This window comes from Lampetra fluviatilis, chromosome 19 (assembly GCF_964198595.1).
Source record: "Lampetra fluviatilis chromosome 19, kcLamFluv1.1, whole genome shotgun sequence".
Lineage (NCBI taxonomy): Eukaryota > Metazoa > Chordata > Hyperoartia > Petromyzontiformes > Petromyzontidae > Lampetra > Lampetra fluviatilis.
The window spans coordinates 5,817,131-5,840,897 of record NC_136293.1 but is presented as its reverse complement, the minus strand read 5'-3'; the positions used below and the strand labels follow the sequence as shown (position 1 = coordinate 5,840,897).

General features: G+C 57.3%; 1 protein-coding gene across 2 annotated transcripts in view; it reads left to right on the top strand.

The window, feature by feature from the left end:
• The window catches only part of LOC144937580 (uncharacterized), a 75,445-nt gene that overhangs the window by 27,301 nt on the left and 24,377 nt on the right, over positions 1 to 23,767 (top strand). The window contains exon 1 of one of the 2 annotated variants that reach the window (XM_078864885.1): positions 18,914 to 18,969. The exons of the other annotated variant lie outside the window; for it this stretch is intronic. Coding sequence (XP_078721011.1) covers positions 18,955 to 18,969 — 15 coding nt within the window. The 5' untranslated portion in view covers positions 18,914 to 18,954. Of the gene's footprint in view, positions 1 to 18,913; positions 18,970 to 23,767 lie in introns of those variants that run through there. 2 annotated transcript variants of the gene reach the window in all.

Below are 23,767 nucleotides of genomic sequence, written 5' to 3'. Positions count from 1 at the left end.
CATCAAACACGGCATTCCAGCGACGATCCCCACACCCCATCCCCCAAACACCGCCCCCCCCCCTTCTTACCAGCCCAAGCTGCTGCTCCATTGTGTGGCTTTTCTCTTTGATGCATTTAATGCTGCTGCTGCTGCTAGTGGGCCACTCTTGCCCACTGATCACTCACTCTCTCCCCCTTGATCCTCCTCTCATGGACTTTCCATCCTACGGTGAACCTCCTCGAGGCTTCATCCTCACCACTGTCCAGTCTCTTGCCAGGAGCGTCTTCCTAATGCGCCGGCCTTCTCTCTCTCTCTGCCTTACAGCGACTACGACTACCAAACGCGTCCAGGTTGGGTCTGGGTGGGAATGGATGGATGGTGGGGTGGGTGGGAATGTGGGAGTGGGGAAAAGGGGGGGAGGGGGATCTGCCTCTCCAGCCTCGCGGGAATTCGAAGAAGACGGTGGCCGCCAATCGGAAAAGCCAGAGCCCGATCCCTCGCTCTGCTCCATCGATCCACGTTTCCTCCTCCCCCCACCTCTCCTCTCCCCCCACCTCTCCTCTCCTCTCCGGAGATGTTGGGCCCTGGTCAGCGGTACATCGAGCAGCACGCAATCCGAAGGTTTGCGAGTGAGAGGGGGGGGGGGGGATCCTCGTTGGTGGTTGACTCAACCCCCATCAATCCTTGCGGAGTGGTGAAAAAACCAAAGTGCTACTTTGTCGTTGGTACCTTTTGGATAGATTCGCCCCACGCCATTTTATGAATGTGGAATTTCCACCACTGACTCGCTCAGGGACTGTGAACGGGAGACGGATGACCACGTTATGAGTAGGCATTCGCCGTGGCTTCTGACTCTTTGAGCTGCCCCGTGGCGAGCAAACGCGGCTCCTACCACGCCACCCGGCCCCCCCCCCCACAACTCAATCTTCTCGGACGCCGCGGTGTGCCGTTTGTTTCAGGAGCAAGTGCCGCACGGGTACCGCCAGGGACGGGTAGGAGTGGCGTTTTGCGGGGCTTTAAATCGGCGACACCGTGTTACTGTACTGCATGACCATGCCTCGCTATGACCGAATCTCTCTCAGACCTTCATTGTTTTTCTGTGACTCCCCTCTGCGAGTTCCATGCCTGCATTTTGTTTCTGCTCAGTCCGCGACTCTCTCTCGCTCCGTCGGCCTCCTTGTCCCTCCGTCTCTCTGCTTGACCGTGTCGGTCTCTCTGCCGAGTCAATCTCATTGGATTGTCGGTGTCGGCATCTGAGTGTGTGTGAGTGAGTGTGTCCCTCTCCACGTCTCTGTCCGTCTCTCTCGGCTGTGACCTTTTGGGTCTCCCGTCTTGTCCTGAGTCCGTCTCTCCGGGAGCCCCTCGTCTCTCCGGGCTCCCGGCTCTCGCAGAGAGACGGATGGAGAAGCATGGAGGAAGCACGTCGTCCCCACGTCGTCCCCACGTCGCCTCCACGTCGTCCCCACGTCGTCTCCACGTCGTCTCCACGTCGTCAATGAACGTCGCGCACACAAACCGCACAATAAACAGCCACGAGGGAGAGCGGGGGGGCTGCGGCGAAATAAATAAATAAATAAGCGGCGAGCGGCCGGAAAAGTTTTTCACGGCGCCACCAAATTAGGGCATCGCTTCCTGCGCGCCTCTCTCGCGCTGCTCTTCTCACAAACACCACGGCCCCCACCCCAAATCCCCCACTTCCACTGCCTCCCCCCCTCCTCTCTCTCTGTTCCGCCCTGCTCCCCCTCCCCCAGCCAGCCCAGTACAGCCGCCACACAGCAGCAGCAACAGGGCAGCAGCAGCACAGCAACCACAATAAACAAAAGCTACGAAGCAAAGCCCTCCTTATTCACTTCTCCTAGTTCCTGGCCGAACAAACGGCGGCGGCTGCTGCTGCTGCTGGGTCATAACTCAGCCGCTGCTACGGTTCCATCGTCAAGTGTGTTTTTTGGACTTTGCTTGGCGCGCAGCACAGCCAACACAGCCAACACAGCCAGCAGCCCAGGGCAAAACAGCCACCCCCACAGCTCGCCAACGACCGCAGTAATCCACGTCGCCGCCTTTCCCCTCTCTCTGTTCCGCTCTGCCTCGCTCCCACGCAGGACAGGGCAGTACAGCCAGCCCGGTAAACCCTCGCAGCCCAGGGCAGCACAAGGCATCATAGTCCCACGGCTCCGGTGGGGCTCCCTTCGGATGGGGGCCGGGGACAGGAGAGCCATTGTGGGGGGGGGGGGGTGAACTCCGGGGAGGAGAGGGGGGGGGGGCAGGCAAGGTGGTGGAGGTGGTGATGGTGGTGCAGGCCCCACTCGGGCAGCTTCCCCTGACTGCCAGGCGCTGGCTGCACCGCTGTTGCTGTTGTTGTTTGCGGCAGTGCGTGCGAGTGGAGGCAGCAAGCGCGCGCCAGGGGCACCCTTCCTGTGTCCCCCGCGCTAGCGGCGGATCCTCTCCGCCACCGAGCGGAAAAATCACGGCGACGGTGTTTTTGTTATTCAGAATGAAAACAAAACGCGGTGGTGGCGGTGAGTACAAAAAAAAACCAAACACGCCGATTGGAAGGTTGAGGGAAAACAAGCGAGAGAGATTTTCTGCGTAGCCAGGATGTCTGTCCTGAGCTGTGGGAATGCCGACGTGGGAGCTTCGCGAATCGTGATAAAAACTTTAAAGTTACGGTCCGTTCACGTGGCCGGGTGGCTCAGAGGTCGGTGTGCTGCTAAGTTGGCACCGCTGCTGAAAGCCTGGGTTTGACACCGTGCAGACACCTGTGATCAAACCTGGTGTTCAAGTCACCGCTGGCTCGCATAGAGGCCCATGGAGCCGCATCGTGACCCGTAGACTCACACAGAGACCCAAAGACTCGCACAGAAACTCACAGACTCGCACAGACTCACACGGGGAGACTTGAATGTGTCTTCCCAAGTGTAGCACTGAGTTGATGGTCTCAGCCAGGTCACAGACCACTGCACAAACAATCCCATCACTTTTTCCCATTTGAGCAAAAATTCGACCATGTGAAGAACACTCGATTCAGGTGGATATATATATAACACGTGACCGTAGTGTGGATACAGAGGCCTGGTGAAGTGAACACTGGCGTGGTTCCCTGGTGCCATGTCCTGCTGGGACATGGGACCGTGTCAGCCGGGAACGGAGGGCCCCGTGCGCTTGCAGGCGGCGGGCTTCATCTCCACTCGCGCAACCCCCCCGATCCATTTCATCTTCACCGGCCGTGTGCTCTATCTGGCCGCTGTAGGAAGGCCTCCCCCCTCCTATCGTTGGTGACGGCCGCCGTCCGTGCTCGAGCCGCGACGCGTCCCACGACAAAGCGTCCCCCCGTCCCCAAAACCCTTTGCTACTCCCCCTAATTGTTCGTACGATGTCATTAGCTGGCGAAAATGTTCCGAGGTCCACGCGCCTTCCTCGTTCTGTCTCGGTGCGATTCTGAGCACGCGCGTGCCTCTCCGCACTTTTCAGACGTTTGTTGCACTTTCTTTTTGGGAGAAATCTGCGCCGTGAAGGCTTCCTGGCGGTCGTGAGCGCGTCGGACGGACCTGGAGGTATTGGTTCCGAGGCCCTTTTGTGGCCGATGGTCTCTGGTGAGACTGTGAGAGATGGGCTACAGCTTCTGGAGGCCTTCATCCAGCAGTGCATTGACCGTTGCCGATGATTAGTCAGAGGGACAGATTTTAGCGGAAGCGCTGTGGAAAAAAACCATTCTCACCCCCATCCATATACTCCTCCAGCCATCTCCCTTTGCCTTACCCCTACCCTGAACGTGCCCTGCCCCCTACGCTGCGTAGATGGGAGCGCTGCCGCTGCACAGAAGTCCCGTTCCTTAACGCAGCTCGCCAAGCGCGAGGTTAACCCGGCGTGCTGACGTGGATCGCGAGGAGGCGGTGTGGCCGGCGTAGGTGGTGTGGCTGTGGAAGGAGCCGTATGGGGGGAGGGTAGTTGTTGTTGTTGGTCGAAGATGTGGGGCGGGAGTGGGGAGGGGCATTGGTGCCGAGTCTGGCGGCGAGGCCGAGACGGCGGCTGGCTGCTGGCAAGGCTGGCGCTGGTGCGGCCGGGGAGGAGGAAGAGAAGGCGCGATCACAAACAGTGGTGTGGCCGCGATGGACCAGGATCAGGATGTGTAAAGCACAGTGGTTGGTGATGGTGGTGGTGGTATGGCCGTAGCCAGTCCGTAAAACCCCTGGCACCTGGGTCTGTTCCGCGACCTTCAGCCAGCGGGCCCTCGATACGTCACGTGGCCTCAATGTGCACCTAGCATGGCACACGCGCCGCGGTGACGACACCGCCACTTAGCGGTGAACGGGCGGTTCTTGTTGTTGGCGGTGGGGTGGCACGGTCGTGAGGAGGAGGAGCAGCAGTGGCATGGCACTGGGGTGTGGGAACGGGGCGGACAACGTTGTGACCGTGAGGAGGAGAGGAGCCTCATGTGAGTTTCACGGTGCGGCTGTGAGAGGGAGAATGCGGGGTTGGAGGGGGGTGTGTGTGTTGGGGGTGGGGGGTTTGGGGGGGGGGGCAGACCAGGCCAGGCCTGGCACGAGAATAATGCGGCGTTGTTGCGGCGATGGCGCCCGCGGGACACAGGGGCTCGATTCACGGCTCGCGGGCCCCGTGGCTCGCCCCGCGGGGACCAGCGAGAGACGCCGCTCGGAGGAGCGCGCCGCGGTTTAAACCCCTCGGTACCGACGTAGGCAGGAGAGCGGCGGGGGGGGGTAGGAGGCTTCGAGTGAAAAGTTACGAGCTCGGCTGGGGTTTTTGTTCGTATTAAAACAGGTTTTCTTTGCGACGTTGTGTTTGTTTGCAAAGCGGTCCACCTTCGCCGTGCTTTATTTCAATAATTTGCGTGCGGGTCCACGCAAGGCTGTGTGTGTGGGGGGGGGCAGTCTTAAGGAACGGTGCATTTTTTGGTTTAGTCACAGGACCTTCGCGGCCTTCATTCGGGCAACAGCTGTTCATAGCTTTAAGATGAAAAAACGGTAAAAACAGGAATAGCAGCAGCAGCAGCCGGGATATTTTGGCCATTGCCTGCAGGGCCCACATTTTATTAAGAACATGTGCGCACGTTACATTGCCTTCATCAAACAAACTATTGCATCCCAGTATCGTGGAAAGGTGACGGCGGTTTTGGGGGGGGGGGGGGTGGTGGAGGCCTCGTCATCCAGCAGTAGATCGACCACGGCTAGCTGATGACGACGACGACGATGTTGCCGAGCACACAAAATTTACAGCATTTTGTGTGGCCACAACAACCTTGCTCGGCTTTATCGCGTCATTCATTTTGGTTTGGTCTCCGGTGGCGGCTGCAGTGGGTGTGAATGTCCCGATTGTGACTCGCATCTCTTTCCAGAAGGGCGGGGCGGCGGTGGGGAGGGGGATCTGTGGGGAGGAAGGGGGGGGCTGCAGACACGGCCAGTGACCTGCGCGTGACCTTGACGCGATTGGGTCTTCTAATGAGCCCACTGTAATCGCACTCTTCCGTTATTGACAAAATAACCAAGGTCTCCTTCCCACGTTTGTTTTCTCCACGTAAATAAAAACATAGAATGAAGATCATTTAAAATAACACATCCCCATCAACCCGCACCGCCTTTTCGGAATTGCAATCGCAGCGGCAGCAGCAGCATTGGTTCAATGACTGCAAGCAGAACTCTGAAACCGGTTTCGACATTCGGTGTCCCATCAGCTGATTGATTGGGCGGACGCAGCTGATGAGGTGGGGGTCGGGGAGAGGGGCGCACGGTGGGGGGGGGGTCCCTCTTGCGTGATCGTTGCCGAGCGAGAGGAGCCGAGATCTCTCCGGGTTCTCGGAGGGAGCGTTGGGGGGGGAGGCGGCGTTTGAGAGGTTTTTTGTGTTTACCCGGCGGCAGCCGCTGGACAATCGCGGCGGCGGCATGGCCAACGCCGCTGTTTACTCTGCAGAGCGACAGGGAGAGGGGCGAGGTGAGAGGAGTGACAGGAAGGGCCGGCGAGCAGCACTGCAGCGGCGCGGGATGGGGGGGGAGGTGCAGGGAGTTGAGCCCCCCCCCCCTCTGCTAAATTGTTACAATCGAGTAATGTTTGCTCAAATACGAATGACAACTAAGTGAAGGGCGTTGCAGCCTTGCTTGGTCCGTGCATACAGGGGGCGAGATCCGAGTTGTCCCCCGCCCCCCTCCATTGTATGACCTCTCCCCTTTAAACAAGGTCACGTCACATCAGCCTTCTCCATCTCGGGAGTCGCATCCCCGCCCCCGTCCCCAGCCGTACAGATGGAAACCGTTTGGCGATTAGTCCACACTTGCTGTGTACTGCCTTCTCCTGGTCAGCCAGGGCACGGGGCACCTCCCCGACGGCCCAGTTGAAGGGAGTTGCGCAACGTTTGTGCGGTGATCCACCAACCCCCTCGCCTTCTCGGCGTGCGCCACCTCGTCGGTGGCCACCGGTGACGTCACGCGCCCCTCTCACTGCCGAGGAACCAACGGCGCGTGCCGCGTGTCCGTGCCGCTTGCTTGGCGCGCCACCGACGGGCTTGCCATGTTACGGCGGCGGCGCTTCAGGAGGTGCCGTTTTTTGCTAACGCCGCGTTGACTCGAAGCGTGTGGGCACGTGATCTCTCCGTGTGTGTCCTTGGCAACGCATGGCAGGACGCTAGGGATGGGGGGGGTGACCAGTGGTACTGATTGGGTGGGGGGGGGGTCGCCATACCAAGAAGGTTGAGTATGGCTGCTGTACAGGGTTGATGCGGGGGCGGCGGAGATTCAGGGGTGTGGGAAAGAAACGGTGGGAGTGGGGGGCGTAGGAGACGATGGCCTTGCCAGGGATGATACCGACAGAGAGGAGGAGGGGGGGGCTGTGGAGGGTGCGAGGCCGATCCCGTGCGGGGTGCAGACGGACCACCGTGCCGCGGTGCGGGTCGGTGTGGTTACGCAGAAGGAATGTGCGCGGGGCGAGCGGGCACACTCGCTCGCTCGCTCACTCGCGCCGTCGATCCCAGGCCACCGCATGAGTCACTCGTGTGACAGTCGCCCCCGGACGCCCGCGCTGGGCCGCTCGCTGAGCTGCGTCGCCCCCAGGAAATGTTCACGGCCGCGATCCGCTGGGGGCAACGTTGGGGGCAACGTTGGGGGCAACGCTGGGGCAAGCATTGCCGGTGACGGTCGTCGCATCGGTTGACCCCGTGAAAAGGAAACCTCGCCCAAATCTGATCCGCTGCCCTCCCAAGTGGGAAACTGGGATGGCAACCTCCAATGAGTTCAGAGGTCAACGGACTGGACGAGGGGCATACCAACTTGGCCTGAGTGCAAGGGGGGGGGGGTGGTGGACGCGAGCTTTGAATAACTTTAGAAAAAAATAATAAATGAATGTTGTGTGTCTATATCTGTTCGTATATTCGTAGACCTTGTTCACTATTGTGCGTATGTTAACCTTCCCCTCGGACCGTTTGGGGGGGACTGTTTGGGAGACCCAGAGCGTGACGGACGGACACGTGCGAACTGGTTAAATATAGACGCCACCCGTCGCTACGACACTTGTCCCCCCGTGGCTCATTCCGGAGCGACACAGTCGGGTTCAGACTTTCACTCTCAGTAGGGCATTCCGGGGTCGTTCCGGGTCGTTCCAGCACATTTCCACGCCTGGACTCACTGGAAAAAAATGTGATTGTATAGGTGGCGCGTGACTAGCAGCCACAGCGACGGGGGGTATACTGGATGTGGTGTGCTGGTTGGTGAAATATTCTGTGGGTTACCGACCCGGACAGATCCGACCTGAAATGAAGGCGCCAGTGTACAAAGAGTCATACTCTTAGTTTTTTGGGTAAAGTCACGTAGGTAAAAAAATTAAATTAAAATTTCTAAAATAAAAGTATTTTTATTCTTTTATTTATAAAAAAAAATTATTCTTTTATTTTATTAATTTTAATTTTTTTTACCTACGTGACTTTACCGAAAAAACTAAGAGTATGAATCCTTGCAGTCACGAATTGTACAAAAGAGGCTCGCGCTGTTCGTGAGCACCGATGAAGACCGGCCCAGCACACGGAGCGGTTGGTGTGGCCAACACCATCCTCGACCGTCTTTGTCTCTCGAATACTGATTTTGTTTACGCACTGCATGAGGCGCTCGTTTAACGCTTGATCGTCCTGGGGGGGGGGGGGGGGGCGGGCGTAGGACCTGTGCACATCTCCACTGCTGTCATTGATCAAGAGCAAGAATAGACCTCGGGTCACTGAGACACGAACAAACATTCTGACGCGCGCACGCTCGCAACCGCCGCACACACGCGTAGCGGCAGACAGAGGTCCCCCAATAATAACCCTTAAGGGACCTGGGCCTAGTTTGCCGCGGCTGCTCCTCGCGGTGAAACCTGTTGCCAGTGACAATTGCCAGGAGACAGTGGCCATAAAATGTCACCGGCAAGCGTCTCGCCAGGGGGCCCCCTGGGTAAGACCCCCCCCCCCCTCCAGCGCCGTCCCGTGGGGTGTCGCTCTCTTACGCCGTGCCCCCCCCCCGACCCTGCCGCGGAAACAAAGGACCCGTGTCCGCGTTTGTTCCGTCGGCCGACCGGGAATGTAACAAAAGAGAAACTGCTGCGGCCTTTTGAACGTTGCATCGAGATCAGGAGGGTGCTGCCCGACCGGTCGCAGCACGAGGAGGTGGGAAGGAGGGGCTCGGAGCTTCGTTTCTCGCTCGGTAGTTTTTTTTTGGTGGTTGGTTAGATCGGAGTGGGTGTCACGTGACTACCGGTAACGGTCATCGCGAGAGGAATGTTCGACGTGGTGTGCCGGGTGATTTAAACATTTTCCCGATGGTCGACTCCGACCCAATCAGGGAGGGAGCGGGGGCTATGGGGGTAGGGGTGATGTCACCATACTTCACCACGCTGGCTGGTATGGGGCTTTTTGACATGCCGCACTCCCATGTGACAATGCCGCTGCAATGTGGAAATCGAACCAAGGCTGCAGATTTCGTAGCACGGTGCACTAACCACCGCCTAAAATAACTCCAATCAAGCAGTTTCTGCAGCCGAAGCGGCGATCCAACATCTGGCGGAAGAAGGCATTGGGCGATGTTGCAAATCCTGGCGAGTCCCAAAAAATAATTAAACCCTCTTACGGTCCCCTTGTGTGGCCTCCTGTAAGGTTCGACTCCAGTGGCCACCCCGATTAATACTGGGGGTGTAGTAACCAAAGTGGTTGTTAAAGGTCTCTGACGTCATTTGCAAGAGCAACACATTGTGTGCCAGCGTCGTGGTCCACATTTGGCAAATTAAAAAATTGCCCGCAAGTCGCTTAAACGGGGGATTATGCACACAGCACCAATCACCCCCCCCCACCATCCCCGCCAACTCTTCCCTCACCTCTACTGGCGGACGGATGCCCCAAAATTACTCTCGCAAATGAGAGACTCGTTCTGGTCCCTCGAGTTCTCACCCGGTCGCACCAAATCAACTTAAGGCTTCTGCCATCCGGATAACGAACGCCGCGCGATCGCAAGCTCCGTGCGCATGCTTGGAATCGCTCTTCCCCCCCCCCCCGCTTTGCTGCTTGACCCCTGTGAATTATTCACGCAAAGCTTTCGGGTTAAAAGTTTTCCCAAGTTATCCTGCGCTCATGGGTTTTTTTTGTAAACATGCTCGCCAATCACCTGCACTGCGTGGCCATTGCCTGAAACGTCGCCTGTAGTATATATATTTTTTAATGCCACACACACACACACACGGTGTTATTGGCGAAGGTGCTGAGTGTTCTTGTGCTGGCAATGCAGGGGCATGAGATGTTTGTAATTATTTAAAATCGGGTAAGGAGCCAAAGAGAGCAGATGTTTTTTTTGTGGATGTTATAATTTCTGCTTGTTTACGCTGGGAAAGCCTCGCCAGGTCTCGAGACTCCTTGTGATTCAAACGAAGGAAAGGTCTCTGCTCCAAATAAAAAAACCCTTGGTCAATCCACTGCCGGATTGGGGGTTGTTTGACCACACTTCACCATGCTGGTCAGTGCAGATAGATACGTGAAGGGGTTGGAGGGGGAGAGGACTTTCAGGTCCGGGTTCAGATATAGCCGTGGCTGCAAAATGGAACTCGGGTCGCTGGGTTCGTGTCGCTGGGTTCGTGTCACCTTGCACCAACTGTTGTGCCACCGGTCCGCCCCAGTAATCGGTGAAGAAAAACTATATAAATAGCAAACAAGCAAATCAAGATGACGTTAAAAAGCACCCCCCCCCCACCACTCCCCCAGTGTTTCTCAACCGAAGTAATTAAAGTAACATGCGCAAAAGAGGCAGATATTTCACAAATACAAAACCCTTCAGGCTGGGTTTTGTTTGAATACATTCCCGAAACGTCAGATCTCGGAGCCAGGCTCGGGAGCGAGGCGCAGGCCCCGTGCCGAGGACTCTGGGTGCACGGTGTCCCCTTGCCACGGCGAGTCGGCGGTGGTGCGGTGATCCGTCGGTCGTGTCAATGGCTGGGCGGTTGTGTGATTTTTCACAACACTCGCTGTGAGAGAAGCCGAAAGACTATCTGAAAGTGAAAATGAGTAATTAACGTGTGCTGGCTCATTTGTATAGGTTGCATCTCGTATTGCGCAATGGACATCTGGGTTGAGGTGTTGGCGCTCCGCGCTGTGAAACTGACAAACCACGGTTTGGTTCCCGGCCACGGTCAACAGAAGTGTGACTGACCGGTGGAGTATGTTTCAACAACCCCCAATGACCGAGGAGGCGTTCATCCAGCAGCAGATACGCAAAGGGCTAGAAAGAATGAAAAAAAAAACCCATTAAATTTGATGCGTTTTAACGGGCAAATCGATTCCTGAAATGCATTTTCGCCGTCTATCTCGGCGCAAGCCGCCACTGAGGTGCGAGCGTCGGGAGAAGTGGGCGCGAGGCGAGGAGAGAGAGTGCCCAGGTGGAGCGGAGCGCCGGCGGGGACGGGACGAACAGAACGGGCGCAAGGGAACCGCTCCAACTCTCGCCCCGTCTCGCCGTGGCGTCGGCAGAGCACTTGGCGAGGCCGACGTTGGGTCCTGATGGAAATTGGCGAGATGATGTTCGGGGGCGATGAGTGGGGGGGGGGGGCGACCAGGGACGTGAGGGGTGGGGGGGAGAGGGAGATGTTTGACGAGGGAGATGGTGGGTTGAGGGAGGGATGGGGGGGGGCCGGTCGAGGTCGGGCGCCGTGGAGACGAACAAGAGGGCGCTGGACGCTCGTGGAGACACCGGCTCCCGTCGCCATGACGACCGGCGGGAGGCTGGGGACTGTTTGTTTCCTTACAGGGGGTGGGGGGGTATAGGGGAAAAAGGAACATTCTTCGGTGCCTTCCTCGTGTGTGGTTTTTTTTCTTTCTCCGTAGCTGTGGAAACAACAACATTTCTTCGGACGGGCATAAAGACGCGCGGTGTTCCCGGCGTCGCGAGCCCCCGGTAATGGCGACGGCGGCGGCTCCCGCGTTTTCTGGAGCCGGAGATGTCGACGGGGCGATGCTTCTCCGCCCGATGGGCCGGAGCCGAGGGGGGTGGCGGTGGCCGCCGTGTCCAGCGGCGTACCCCGGGCCCTCCCCGTCAGACGGGGGGGGGCAGTGAGCTGGCAGCGAGTGGAGTGAGCGGGGGCAGAGAGTTGGGAGGGAGGTGGGGTGTAGTAGAGGAGTGGGGGCCCCTCTCTCGTTCTCCGCTCTCTCTCGCACGACCCAACTTGGCGCTGCCTCCGTCTTCACATTCCCTAACCCCGTCGTCCGCCACGCGAACGCGCTCGCAACATTCCTTGAGAATTCTTGTGACGCCGCTCGACTCGGCGGCACGCGAGGCTTGGCACGGCCCCCGTAGGGCACCCACACGGCCCCCGTAGGGACCCCGTGGGGGCCCCCCCGCCCGCCCCCCCACGGTTCTCCCGCACGCAGCACACCAGCACCGGCCCCGATGCCGGAGCGGATCGGAGACGCGGCGGCGAAGAAACGCGCGCGGTTCGTAGTCGACGGAACGTGTCCTGGGCACGGTGGGGTTCCTCGCGTCTCTCCTCCTCCTCCTCCTGGCAGCGAGAGAGGAGAAATTCTCTGTCGCCCCCCCCCCCACCACCAACACCACTCTGCCCCCCCTCTCTCTTTTTTCGTCTTCCTTTAATTTCCCCCCCCCCCCCGACGAAGCAAAATTTAATTGCTGCCCTAAATTAGCACCGGGGTCGTGTGGTCACGGCTGTTGCCATGGCGACGGGCCAGGTCCGTGCCCGGGAGCGGGGAGGGCTTCCCGCAGGAATCTGGCCGCACCGTTCGCTTTTATCTTTTTTAATGAGTCGGGAGCCGATATGTTTTGTACAAGGTGGTGGTGGGGGGGGGGAGAGAAAGAGACGCGCACAATAACAAGGGTACAATTACTGGCCCCGTGTGCAGAGAGCTGTTGTCTGAAGAGAGCTGTTGCCTGGAGAGAGCTGTTGCTTGAAGAGAGCTGTTGTCTGAAGAGAGCTGTTGTCTGAAGAGAGCTGTTGTCTGAAGAGAGCTGTTGTCTGAAGAGAGCTGTTGCTTGAAGAGAGCTGTTGCTTGGAGAGAGCTGTTGCCTGAAGAGAGCTGTTGTCTGAAGAGAGCTGTTGTCTGAAGAGAGCTGTTGTCTGAAGAGAGCTGTTGCTTGAAGAGAGCTGTTGCCTGAAGAGAGCTGTTGCTTGAAGAGAGCTGTTGCCTGAAGAGAGCTGTTGCTTGAAGAGAGCTGTTGCCTGAAGAGAGCTGTTGTCTGAAGAGAGCTGTTGCTTGAAGAGAGCTGTTGCTTGGAGAGAGCTGTTGCTTGAAGAGAGCTGTTGCTTGGAGAGAGCTGTTGCTTGGAGAGAGCTGTTGCTTGGAGAGAGCTGTTGCTTGAAGAGAGCTGTTGCTTGGAGAGAGCTGTTGCTTGAAGAGAGCTGTTGCTTGGAGAGAGCTGTTGCTTGAAGAGAGCTGTTGCTTGAAGAGAGCTGTTGCTTGGAGAGAGCTGTTGCTTGAAGAGAGCTGTTGCTTGGAGAGAGCTGTTGTCTGAAGAGAGCTGTTGCTTGAAGAGAGCTGTTGCTTGGAGAGAGCTGTTGTTTGGAGAGAGCTGTTGCTTGGAGAGAGCTGTTGCTTGAAGAGAGCTGTTGCCTGGAGAGAGCTGTTGCTTGAAGAGAGCTGTCGCTTGGAGAGAGCTGTTGCTTGAAGAGAGCTGTTGCCTGAAGAGAGCTGTTGCCTGAAGAGAGCTGTTGCTTGAAGAGAGCTGTTGCCTGGAGAGAGCTGTTGCTTGAAGAGAGCTGTTGCTTGAAGAGAGCTGTTGCTTGAAGAGAGCTGTTGCCTGGAGAGAGCTGTTGCTTGAAGAGAGCTGTTGCTTGGAGAGAGCTGTTGCTTGAAGAGAGCTGTTGCCTGAAGAGAGCTGTTGCCTGAAGAGAGCTGTTGCTTGAAGAGAGCTGTTGCCTGGAGAGAGCTGTTGCTTGGAGAGAGCTGTTGCCTGGAGAGAGCTGTTGCTTGGAGAGAGCTGTTGCTTGAAGAGAGCTGTTGCCTGGAGAGAGCTGTTGCTTGAAGAGAGCTGTTGCTTGAAGAGAGCTGTTGCCTGAAGAGAGCTGTTGCTTGAAGAGAGCTGTTGCCTGGAGAGAGCTGTTGCTTGAAGAGAGCTGTTGCTTGGAGAGAGCTGTTGCCTGAAGAGAGCTGTTGCCTGAAGAGAGCTGTTGCTTGAAGAGAGCTGTTGCCTGGAGAGAGCTGTTGCTTGAAGAGAGCTGTTGCCTGGAGAGAGCTGTTGCTTGGAGAGAGCTGTTGCTTGAAGAGAGCTGTTGCCTGGAGAGAGCTGTTGCTTGAAGAGAGCTGTTGCTTGAAGAGAGCTGTTGCTTGAAGAGAGCTGTTGCTTGAAGAGAGCTGTTGCTTGAAGAGAGCTGTTGCCTGGAGAGAGCTGTTGCCTGGAGAGAGCTGTTGCCTGGAGAGAGCTGTTGCCTGGAGAGAGCTGTTGCCTGGAGAGAGCTGTTGCTTGGAGAGAGCTGTTGCTTGAAGAGAGCTGTTGCCTGGAGAGAGCTGTTGCTTGGAGAGAGCTGTTGCTTGGAGAGAGCTGTTGCCTGGAGAGAGCTGTTGCTTGAAGAGAGCTGTTGCTTGGAGAGAGCTGTTGCTTGGAGAGAGCTGTTGCTTGAAGAGAGCTGTTGCTTGGAGAGAGCTGTTGCTTGAAGAGAGCTGTTGCTTGAAGAGAGCTGTTGCTTGAAGAGAGCTGTTGCTTGGAGAGAGCTGTTGCCTGAAGAGAGCTGTTGCCTGGAGAGAGCTGTTGCTTGGAGAGAGCTGTTGCTTGGAGAGAGCTGTTGCTTGGAGAGAGCTGTTGCTTGAAGAGAGCTGTTGCCTGAAGAGAGCTGTTGCTTGGAGAGAGCTGTTGCTTGAAGAGAGCTGTTGCTTGGAGAGAGCTGTTGCCTGAAGAGAGCTGTTGCTTGAAGAGAGCTGTTGCTTGAAGAGAGCTGTTGCCTGAAGAGAGCTGTTGCTTGGAGAGAGCTGTTGCTTGAAGAGAGCTGTTGCCTGAAGAGAGCTGTTGCTTGGAGAGAGCTGTTGCTTGAAGAGAGCTGTTGCTTGGAGAGAGCTGTTGCCTGAAGAGAGCTGTTGCCTGAAGAGAGCTGTTGTCTGGAGAGAGCTGTTGCCTGGAGAGAGCTGTTGCCTGAAGAGAGCTGTTGCCTGAAGAGAGCTGTTGCTTGGAGAGAGCTGTTGCCTGAAGAGAGCTGTTGCTTGGAGAGAGCTGTTGCCTGAAGAGAGCTGTTGCTTGGAGAGAGCTGTTGCTTGGAGAGAGCTGTTGCCCGAAGAGAGCTGTTGTCTGGAGAGAGCTGTTGCTTGGAGAGAGCTGTTGCTTGAAGAGAGCTGTTGCTTGGAGAGAGCTGTTGCTTGGAGAGAGCTGTTGCTTGGAGAGAGCTGTTGCTTGGAGAGAGCTGTTGCTTGGAGAGAGCTGTTGCCTGAAGAGAGCAGTTGTCTGGAGAGAGCTGTTGCTTGGAGAGAGCTGTTGCCTGAAGAGAGCTGTTGCCTGAAGAGAGCTGTTGCCTGAAGAGAGCTGTTGCTTGAAGAGAGCTGTTGCTTGGAGAGAGCTGTTGCTTGGAGAGAGCTGTTGCCCGATGAGAGTGAAGAGAGAATCACTGCTGCTGCTGCTGCGATTCTCACTTTTTGAAAGTGATCGCCGTCAGCGCTCTTGTGGCGAAGAGGAGTAACACGGGGCGTGTAAGCAGACAGTGGGGCGAGCCGCATTGTAATCAATGTCAAATATCTCCCCGCCACCCTGCCCATCGGCTGCACCACGGCCTTCCGGGAGTGCTTAATTTCAGCAGCAGCATCGGCAGCATTGTTTCAAGACGATCACCGCTGTCTCGCGAGCCTGTTCGTGCTGATGATGAGACACTGCATGGCCTGATTCCTGACTGCTTTCTCATCCCGAATTATTTTTCCTTCTAAAATGATGGACTCCCGGAAGAAGGTCTCTTTGCCGATGGGGTTATTTGTTCGAACTATTTTTACTTCTGTGGAAAAGACGAGTATGTGAAGGAGAGATTTTGCCCGCGTATTTGTTTTTACAATTGTTACTTCTCAGCATCGCTTCGAATTCCGTGGCATTTCTTGTGAATGTGAGCGGGAGGCAGTTTGGGTGAGGAGGAGGAGGTGGTGGTGGTGAGGTTGGTATCTGGGATGGTGGTGAGTGAGAGAGAGAGAAAGACCGTGTTGCAAGCTGGGAAGAGGGTGAGGCACATTTGGTGTGATGCTTTTATCTGAAAATCGGTGAGTCGCGACTTGATGACGTTACAATTTGGGGCACGGTGGGTTAATGGAGGTGATGTTCATCTGTGGGAATTGGTGAGATTGAAGTGAGTAGTGGTGGTGGTGGTGGTGAGTTAGGTTTTGGTGATTCGTTGGTGAGATGGTAAGGAAGCTGTTCGCACTGTGGCTGTCAAGTGGTGAGTTCGAGGCGAGGTGGCGAGCTAGACGTAATGGTGCGTGGGACTTGGCGAGTTTATTCAGCTCACCTCTGCCACTTGCCACGCATGCTGTATAACTAAGCTCCGTTATCTCTGAGGCTGTGTACGTGGTTTAGTTACTCGCGTCTCCGACAGGATTCCTCCAACGCTGTGCGTGATTTGTTAGCGCTATTTGTTGGCGATTCCGTTTGCAAGTCGGTTCCGTGTAAACGATGCTGTCGTGAGTTAGTTTGCTCATTCCCTTCCATCCTGTGCTGGCATGTGACTGCCGAATGGCATTGGGCCCCTCGTATCGCCGAGCTCAATGGAGCATCACCGGCTGAACATCCTTTCGTGTGGTACCGCCTGTTGATGTAACTCGCTGACACCGTGCCCCTTGCCGCACAACTGTGGGGGCGAAAAGAAAAATATTCGTGACACCTCTGGATTCCTCCCAAGATGCTGATGCTCAACACGGCACAGCCTGAACGAGATGGAGAGGCGTCGGCGTCGTCGCCTGGGACGAGCAGGTCGAGCATTTTTGGAGGCGGTGGCGCCGATGCCACCCGCCGGTCGCTGTGACCGAGCGGCGCTTTTCTCGCGAGCGGCCGGTCCGCGTGCCGCGCTGCGAGCCGGGGCGGGGGGGGGGGCCCTTGCCTCGCGTCGCGACACGCGCCGCGTGCTGACGGCCGCGCGGCCCCCCCCTCCCGCCCCCCACTCGTTGTCTTTGTCGTTGTGGGGAGCGGTGATGGGTAGCCGGTTTAGCGCTGCACTGCGAGCCCGGCGACCCGAGTTCGATTCCCGCTCACGGCCGCCAAACACCGGTGACGATCATCTGAATTGGTCCTGGCCTCCCCCCCCTCCTCCCCCACCCACCCCCTCCCTCCCCGCTAGGTCGACTCGGCCTCAAAATGAGCAGTTGATGCAGTGTGTAGTAAACATCGCCACTGGGGAGATAAAGACGGTGGGGCGTGGCGCTGGTCACCCCATCCCCTCGTGTACCGTGCCGGCCTTCATAGGTGCTGCTCATTAACAGAATTTGCCCCAAAGACTACGGCGGCTAAACCGTAGATCGTTCTCTTTTGTAAGACGTGTGTGTGCCTGCCTGTGTATATTAGTCATACTGTTACGTACACATGCACGACTACACACTTGAACGGCTGTGTCATTATGAACACGGGGGATCACTAACAGCTCTTGCCCCAACAGTCTGTTCGAGGCTACACGGGGGATCTTTGTCGTCACGTGGCAGCACCGTGCGATGCGGTGGCCCGCATTTCAGCCGGTGACGTCGTTCCGCACGATTGAGTCACCCCCCCCCCGTCTTAGCTTGTTTGTTTCAGGCTCTCGTGTGTGTGCGCTTTTTTTGTCGGTGACGGCATCGCCGGGAGCGAGGGGGAGAATTCCTGAGGGCCAGATTGAAGTCAAACTCACCACCTACCCACCCAGCTTGCAACACCGTCGCTGATTTTTGAGACACTGTACTAACGCCACCACATCTAAGGGAGGCGAAATGTGGGCAAATCTACTTTCTGTACTGTCTCCTATAGCGTGGGTGGTCTTCGACTTATTTGGTACGACCTTGGGACCCTTGTTGGTGGACCGGAACCTGGGCCCCTCCGTCCCATGGGCCCCGGCGCAGGTGCACCGCCTGCACACTCGATGGCTATTCCGCCCGAGTGGCGCCACACACGTCAGAAGGTCAAGATACAGAGAGGGACTTCCGGTCTCAATGCACCACATACACACACAAAACCCGTGTTTGAGTCCGGACCACTGCGGCCAAGCAAGCGGTGAGCCGCGTGGTCAAACAACTCCCAGGGGCCACAACCTCTCTGGCAGCGTGTCCCGTGCCCCCAAGGCGGAACCGCTGCCCAGGAGCTGTCAGATTTATTGACGCCGGAGTGGACTTCGGCATCCGCTCGGTCGCCACCCCCAGCCGCTGCTGCTCCCCTGCCTCTCGGCTCCGCTGGTGAACGTTTTGTCGCGGTGCGGCCGGGGAAACCGGACGCCACTCGTGCCATCGATGCCGGGTACCTTGAACAAGGCCCCCCCGCGGGCGTGAGTCGTCACCGCTATGGCGCTGTCCGTGCGGAGGGGGGACGACACGCCGGGTCGATCTGGACGCGCGCGGTGCCCGGACGTCGATCGAAGGCTCGATGTTGTTTTTTACGTTTCCGCTACGACACGAAGACGTGGCAGTCAGGCCGGGTGGCAGTCAGGCCGGGTGGCAGCGTGCTCGCCGCTCGTTCCAGAGCTTTGCGGTTCTACCCCCTGGCCACCCCGGTTATTACTGCGAGTGCACTGGCCGTGAAATAAGCTCCTTCTGCATCGCAGTGGACGTTACAGATCCCGTGACGCGAGTTGAAGAAGAGCGGGCCGCCGTGTGCCGGCGTCACGGTCCACATTTTGCCAAATTAGTAAAAATGACACCACATTATGAAGTTAGACTGACCAATTGCAACATTGCCCCCTACCGGCAGTGCCCACTTGCCGTTGTGCCACACAGGGACGGCTGCCATTGGGGAGGTCCCCCCTAGCCTGCAAATAAATAAAAAGTACAGCTGTGCATCGTTGGGTAGCTGGGGCGTTGAAGCGAAGTGCCGTGTTCATGCAGATCCTCGTCCTGCGAGAGAGAGAGAGCGCAATCCAATCTATCGGCTGCGAAACCCCGTTGAGAAGTAATACATACAAATATTTTGAAAGGCACTAGCGCGTTTGTTGAACATCCCCCGTGTTTTTTGTTGTTTTGGCGGACGCGTCGAGCAAGGACAAATACACGGCGAGGCATCATTGACGGCGAGACGGGGGGTGGGGGTGGGGTCCTGCGTCGCGCTGCGGGTCCCCACCACCAGCCTCGCCGCGGCCCCAGATCTCGTGGCGCCAGCCCAAGGTTGTGGGGAAGGCTGTGGCAGATTTTAATTCACTCTCTCAGTTCCCATTCTCCACGGCATCGGGGGTCACGTGCTCGTCAGCCTGAGACCACACCCCCGCTCGCCCACCGACGGCTCGCGGTGGAGATGGCTTGGCGATGGTATCGCCGTGTCCGAAGGGTATTCCGGAGGTCGCGTTATCGTCATCGGGGAGAGTTGGCGGCAAGGGGTGAGTCCACGGATGATCTCAAAGACGGTGGGTGGGGGGGTGCGGTGCACGTGCCACCTCGACGTTGATCCGGGAGTGGATTGGGACAGCAGAGAAGCTATCGCCTTGCCCTAGGGGGGTGGGCGGGATGGGGGGGGTGACTTGATTATGACCAATGACATAGCGTGGTTGGCACTGAAACCCCCCCTGGCGCAAATAATTAAATTGTGCCCCCCCCCCCCCCACTGGTCCGCCCTCACACCTTCATAGGCCGGAACCTGCCCCCCTCCCTCCCCCCCCACTCTGGCTCGTGGGCCCCTCCGGAGAAGTTGCAAAGCCGTGGCCGTCGTCACGTGCCGCGTGCTGCGTGCTGCGTCGTGCCGGTGGCGTCATTTCACCTGAACCGAGTCATCGGTTGTTTGTTCAGTTTACTGGGGTTGAGTTTTTTTTCTTCCGGTGATGGCATTGGCGAGAACGGAGAATAATACCGGCGCCTGGTTTCATTGGTGGCGCAGCGTTCTGGCGCATCCGTGGCGTTGTTGGCATTGGGCCTTGGCGCCAGGAATTAAATCGCCCCTCGCCCCTATCCAACTTCGCACCCCCCCCCGCCTTGTTCGTAGCCCGGCACTGCGTATTCCCGGTGCAATTGCACCGCCTGCGCGCTCGATCGCCAGGCCGCTGCCTCCCTGGAGGCACCGAGGAGCGTCCAGCGGCCGGCGTCTCCGCGGCAGCGGCGTCCGCGGCAAACGAAACGGGATCGTGGTCGCTCCTCCTCCCCGGAGCCTCCCAGAGCAGCGCTCTCCTCGGCTGCGTCATTAGCACCTTTGCTCAAACCAGCGAACTTTTCACTCGCTCGTTCAGGGAAAAATAATAAATGAAGACGAAATTGTAACCACGTCGATTTCATGAAGACGTTGGGCTGACGAATCTTAACGGTAGCGTCATGCCCTCGGGCGATGGCCCTTCATAGCACATTCGTACGATCTCTGGTTTGTGCTATGATGAAGGCCCTCTGCCCGAAACGTCGCCTATCATATATATTTTTCTTGTAATTTTCCACTGGGTTATTGACGAATTCGAGGAGTTGTTGACTCTGCTTGTGTGCACCGCTGCCAACGCATCAACAGCATCCCCACGGATCGTCTGGCTCGACGAAACGAGCCGACATCGGCTGCGGAGAGCCATAGAGGAGCCCCCCCCCCCCCCCTCGGCTTATCGCCCACTGGACGTCTGTGAAAAAGAGCTTCACAGCTCATCGGATTCCTCCAGTATCAATACATATTCTGATTGCGATCACTCGCGTTCGGTGACGGCACAGTGTGTCCGCGGTTGCACCGCGTGCCCATGAGGATGCTTGCTGTGTCCGTCGAGAGCGGTGGAGAGAGGCGAGGGATGAAAGAGGCTCCAGGATATCGCTGAGCTGGCTATTGCATGAAGTAGACTCCAGGGTTGGTTGCACCGATTTTTACTTTTTATTTTATTTGAGCAGGTAAGGCCCACTGTGCTACATAGCTCTTTTTCAGAAGCGACCTGGACACAAATTGAAAGCTCGGCAAAGTGGCTTCTCGCGTGGGAAATTTAAAGCAGCCTAATACTCTAAAACAATGTTGCTAAATGTGGAGGGGAAACCCGGAGGACCCGGAGAAGGATCCACACGACCACAGGGAGAGAGAGAGAGAGACATGAAAACGCCAATTATAGAGGCGTCAGGGTCGGAATCGAAACCCCGTGACCCTCCGGTATACCGGGCGAGGTAGTCAACATCTCGCCACGGTGGCGCCCCGTCCCCAAGCATCCAAACATCGGTTACATTTTTAAAATCGCCATGGCAGCGTGGAATGCTCTCAACGGGGTTACTCACCCCCGAAGAAAACACCAAAGTCGCTTGTTTATAAAAACAACAACAAAAATTGCAAAAGAGTGCTGCACCACGACCGTCCCCCGCTCCTCTTCCCTTTCCCCCAAAAATTACAATTTGAACTCGAATATTAAAAAAAAAGCGCCGAACCCTCGCGTAAAAAAACCAAAAACTTCAAAGCGGAGAGCCTCGCGAATCTTGGCGCTCGCCACGCTGCGCCAAGATTCGCGCGCCTCGACTTCCACGCGAGGTTTCGTTGTTGTTGTCTCCCCCCCCCACTCCGTCTCAAACTTTGTCGGCGCTCCTCCTCCTCCTCCTCTTTGCTGGCCCTGGCGGCGAGTGCCGCCGCCGAGCGAGCGGGGAGCGGAGCGCTCTTCGTTTGAACTCCGCCGCCCACCCGCGGCTCACGGGAGCGGCCTCCTCGCTCTCCGTCTCTCTCTCTCTTATCTGCGACCACTTTGATCAGAGCAGCCTGTCACACCACCGCAACCTGCATCACCTGCATCACCACCTGCACCTGCATCACCACTACCAGCTCCACCACCTGTACCACCTGGACCACCTCCACCACTTGCACCACCACCACCACCACTTGCACCACCACCAGCTCCACCACCTGCACCACGTCCACCACCTGCACCACCTCCACCACCTCCACCACTTGCACCAGCTCCACCACCAGCCGCAACCACCTCCACCATGTCGAGCAACTCTGCCTCCATCCGTGCTCTGTGTATTTCCTCCCATCGTGTCTCCCTCTCCCTCCCGAGTTCGCGTAACATTCGCTCGAACGTGTGTCGACTCATGGAAGACGACTTTCACGGTGCTGTTGTTGGCCGCTTGGCCCTGTGCTCAGGGCACCGTGACGTCAGGGTAGAAACTGTCGCGCGTTGCTACGTTGGGCACAACGTTTCCAACCACGTTCCAATGTTAGCCCAACGTTGTGGCTTGTGTGCTGGGTATACACGTCGTTCGGGGGCCCCCCTTTCCCATGCGCTCTCATCCCCCCACCACCTCCTCCTGTGATTGCTCATTCCTTCAACCCACCATCCCCATCATCCTCCTCATCCTCCTGCCCACCCCTCTCTGCCAGGCATCGTTGAGCAGCCCACTCGCCGTGTTTGTCTCGGTGCGCGTCTCGAGACTGCCACCCTTTTCACTCGCCCCAAACACCGCCCCGCGCCTGCAGGGGTGGTGCGGTGAGCGAGATGGCACGGGGCGATGGAGGAAGGGGGAGGGATAAAAGTAGGAGGACGCGGGAAGAAAACACAGCCAGGAGGGGAGAACGTGGGAGAGGAGGGGGAGAGAGACGGGAGCGATGGAGAGTGGAGAAGAGCGGGTAACACGGGGGTGGGGGAGAGAGAGAGTGTGGAGAGTGGCAAAAAAAATCTTCCTCCTCCCGGCTGCTAGAAACAAAACAAAGGCGCGTGTGTGCGCGCGAGAGCGCGGTGCGTGAGAGTTTCTGAACTCCTCCGCGTGCGGCTCACACGGCGGCGCCTCGCAGCAGCCCATGAGCTCATGGCCGTGGCGCCCGTGTTTGCGCTGGCGAACTTCTTGGTGGAGGAGGATGGTGCTGGAGGCTTGGGGGGGGGGGGTGGTTGGTTGGGGGGGTGGCGGTGCACAAAGTGAGCTGGGGCTATGCGGGGCCGCAGGTGTGCGGGGAGCGTCACGGCGCCGGAAGGCCTCGAAACACCGCCGCGGTGACGCTCACTGGCGCGCACCGCACGGGGTGCCCGTCACGGCCGTGAGCGAGACGGTGTCACCCAGCAGCCCTGCCGCCCCCCCCCCCCGGGGCTCCCGGACATCATCGAAAGATCGCACGCACCGCGTCTTTTTAAATCCTTTATATTAAGTTCACTTGCTTGCTTGCTTGCGCGCTTACGACCGTGCAAATCTTTTGGTCGTTTTTTAACCCACTTCCCGTGATCCAATCAAGCTGACATTTTGCACACAGACTCGTTGTGCGTGACAATTTATTTTCGTGAATTTTTTTTCCAAATTTTTACACTTTTTAGGATTTTTTTTATAAATATTTAGTTACCAATTGCTTAATGGTGGCAGGCAATCATCTGACCCATAGGAGGCAGCCATCTCAAGCCAGAGGACGAGAGGACTCTAGCCGCCACGCATATAAAGAATTTATAGTGAAAAACTTTGTTTTTACGGGATAATTTGTTTAGATCATTTGTGGACTCGCCACTGCCCACAACTCTCATCTCGCTCTACTCGCCCCCACGCACTCTCCTACCTCTCATCTCACTCTACTCCCCTCCACGCACTCTCCTATCCCTCATCTCACTCTACTCCCCTCCACGCACTCTCCTGCCTCTCACCTCACTCTACTCCCCTCCACGCACTCTCCTATCCCTCATCTCACTCTACTCCCCTCCACGCACTCTCCTGCCTCTCACCTCACTCTACTCCCCTCCACGCACTCTCCTACCGCTCACCTCTCATCTAACCCTGCTCGCGATGGAGATGTAACCGCACCACGCTCTGCCACTCTTCCTCAAGCCCGCGGTGTCGGTCAGCCCAGGACAACAACAACAACCTCGATCTGTAGCTGCAAGATAAGAGCAGTTTCCCCCCGCCCTGCACACAGAGAGCTCATCAGAGTGTGGCTCCACATCTGCCAGGTGCTTCCTACAGGAGGAGTCCTCGTTGTTGGTGAATGGTGGCGACGTTCGCGCTCGGCACGTGATGCATCGGTTTGAGTGGGTAGCGCAAGGTTCCATTGCCGACTCGGGCGCCTGTCTGTGTGGAGTGTGCAAGTTCCCTCCCCTGCTTGGAATGGGGTTCCTCCGTGTGCTCCGCTTTCGTTCTCTAGCTAATGTGAGACGACGCGAGTCTGTGGGTCTCTACGTGAGTCTGTGGGTCTCTACGCGAGTCTGTGGGTCTCTACGTGAGTCTATGGGTCTCTACTGTATAAGCATTTGCCGCTCTGTGAGTCTATGTACGGTTTTGGGTCTCGGTGCGAGTCTGTGGATT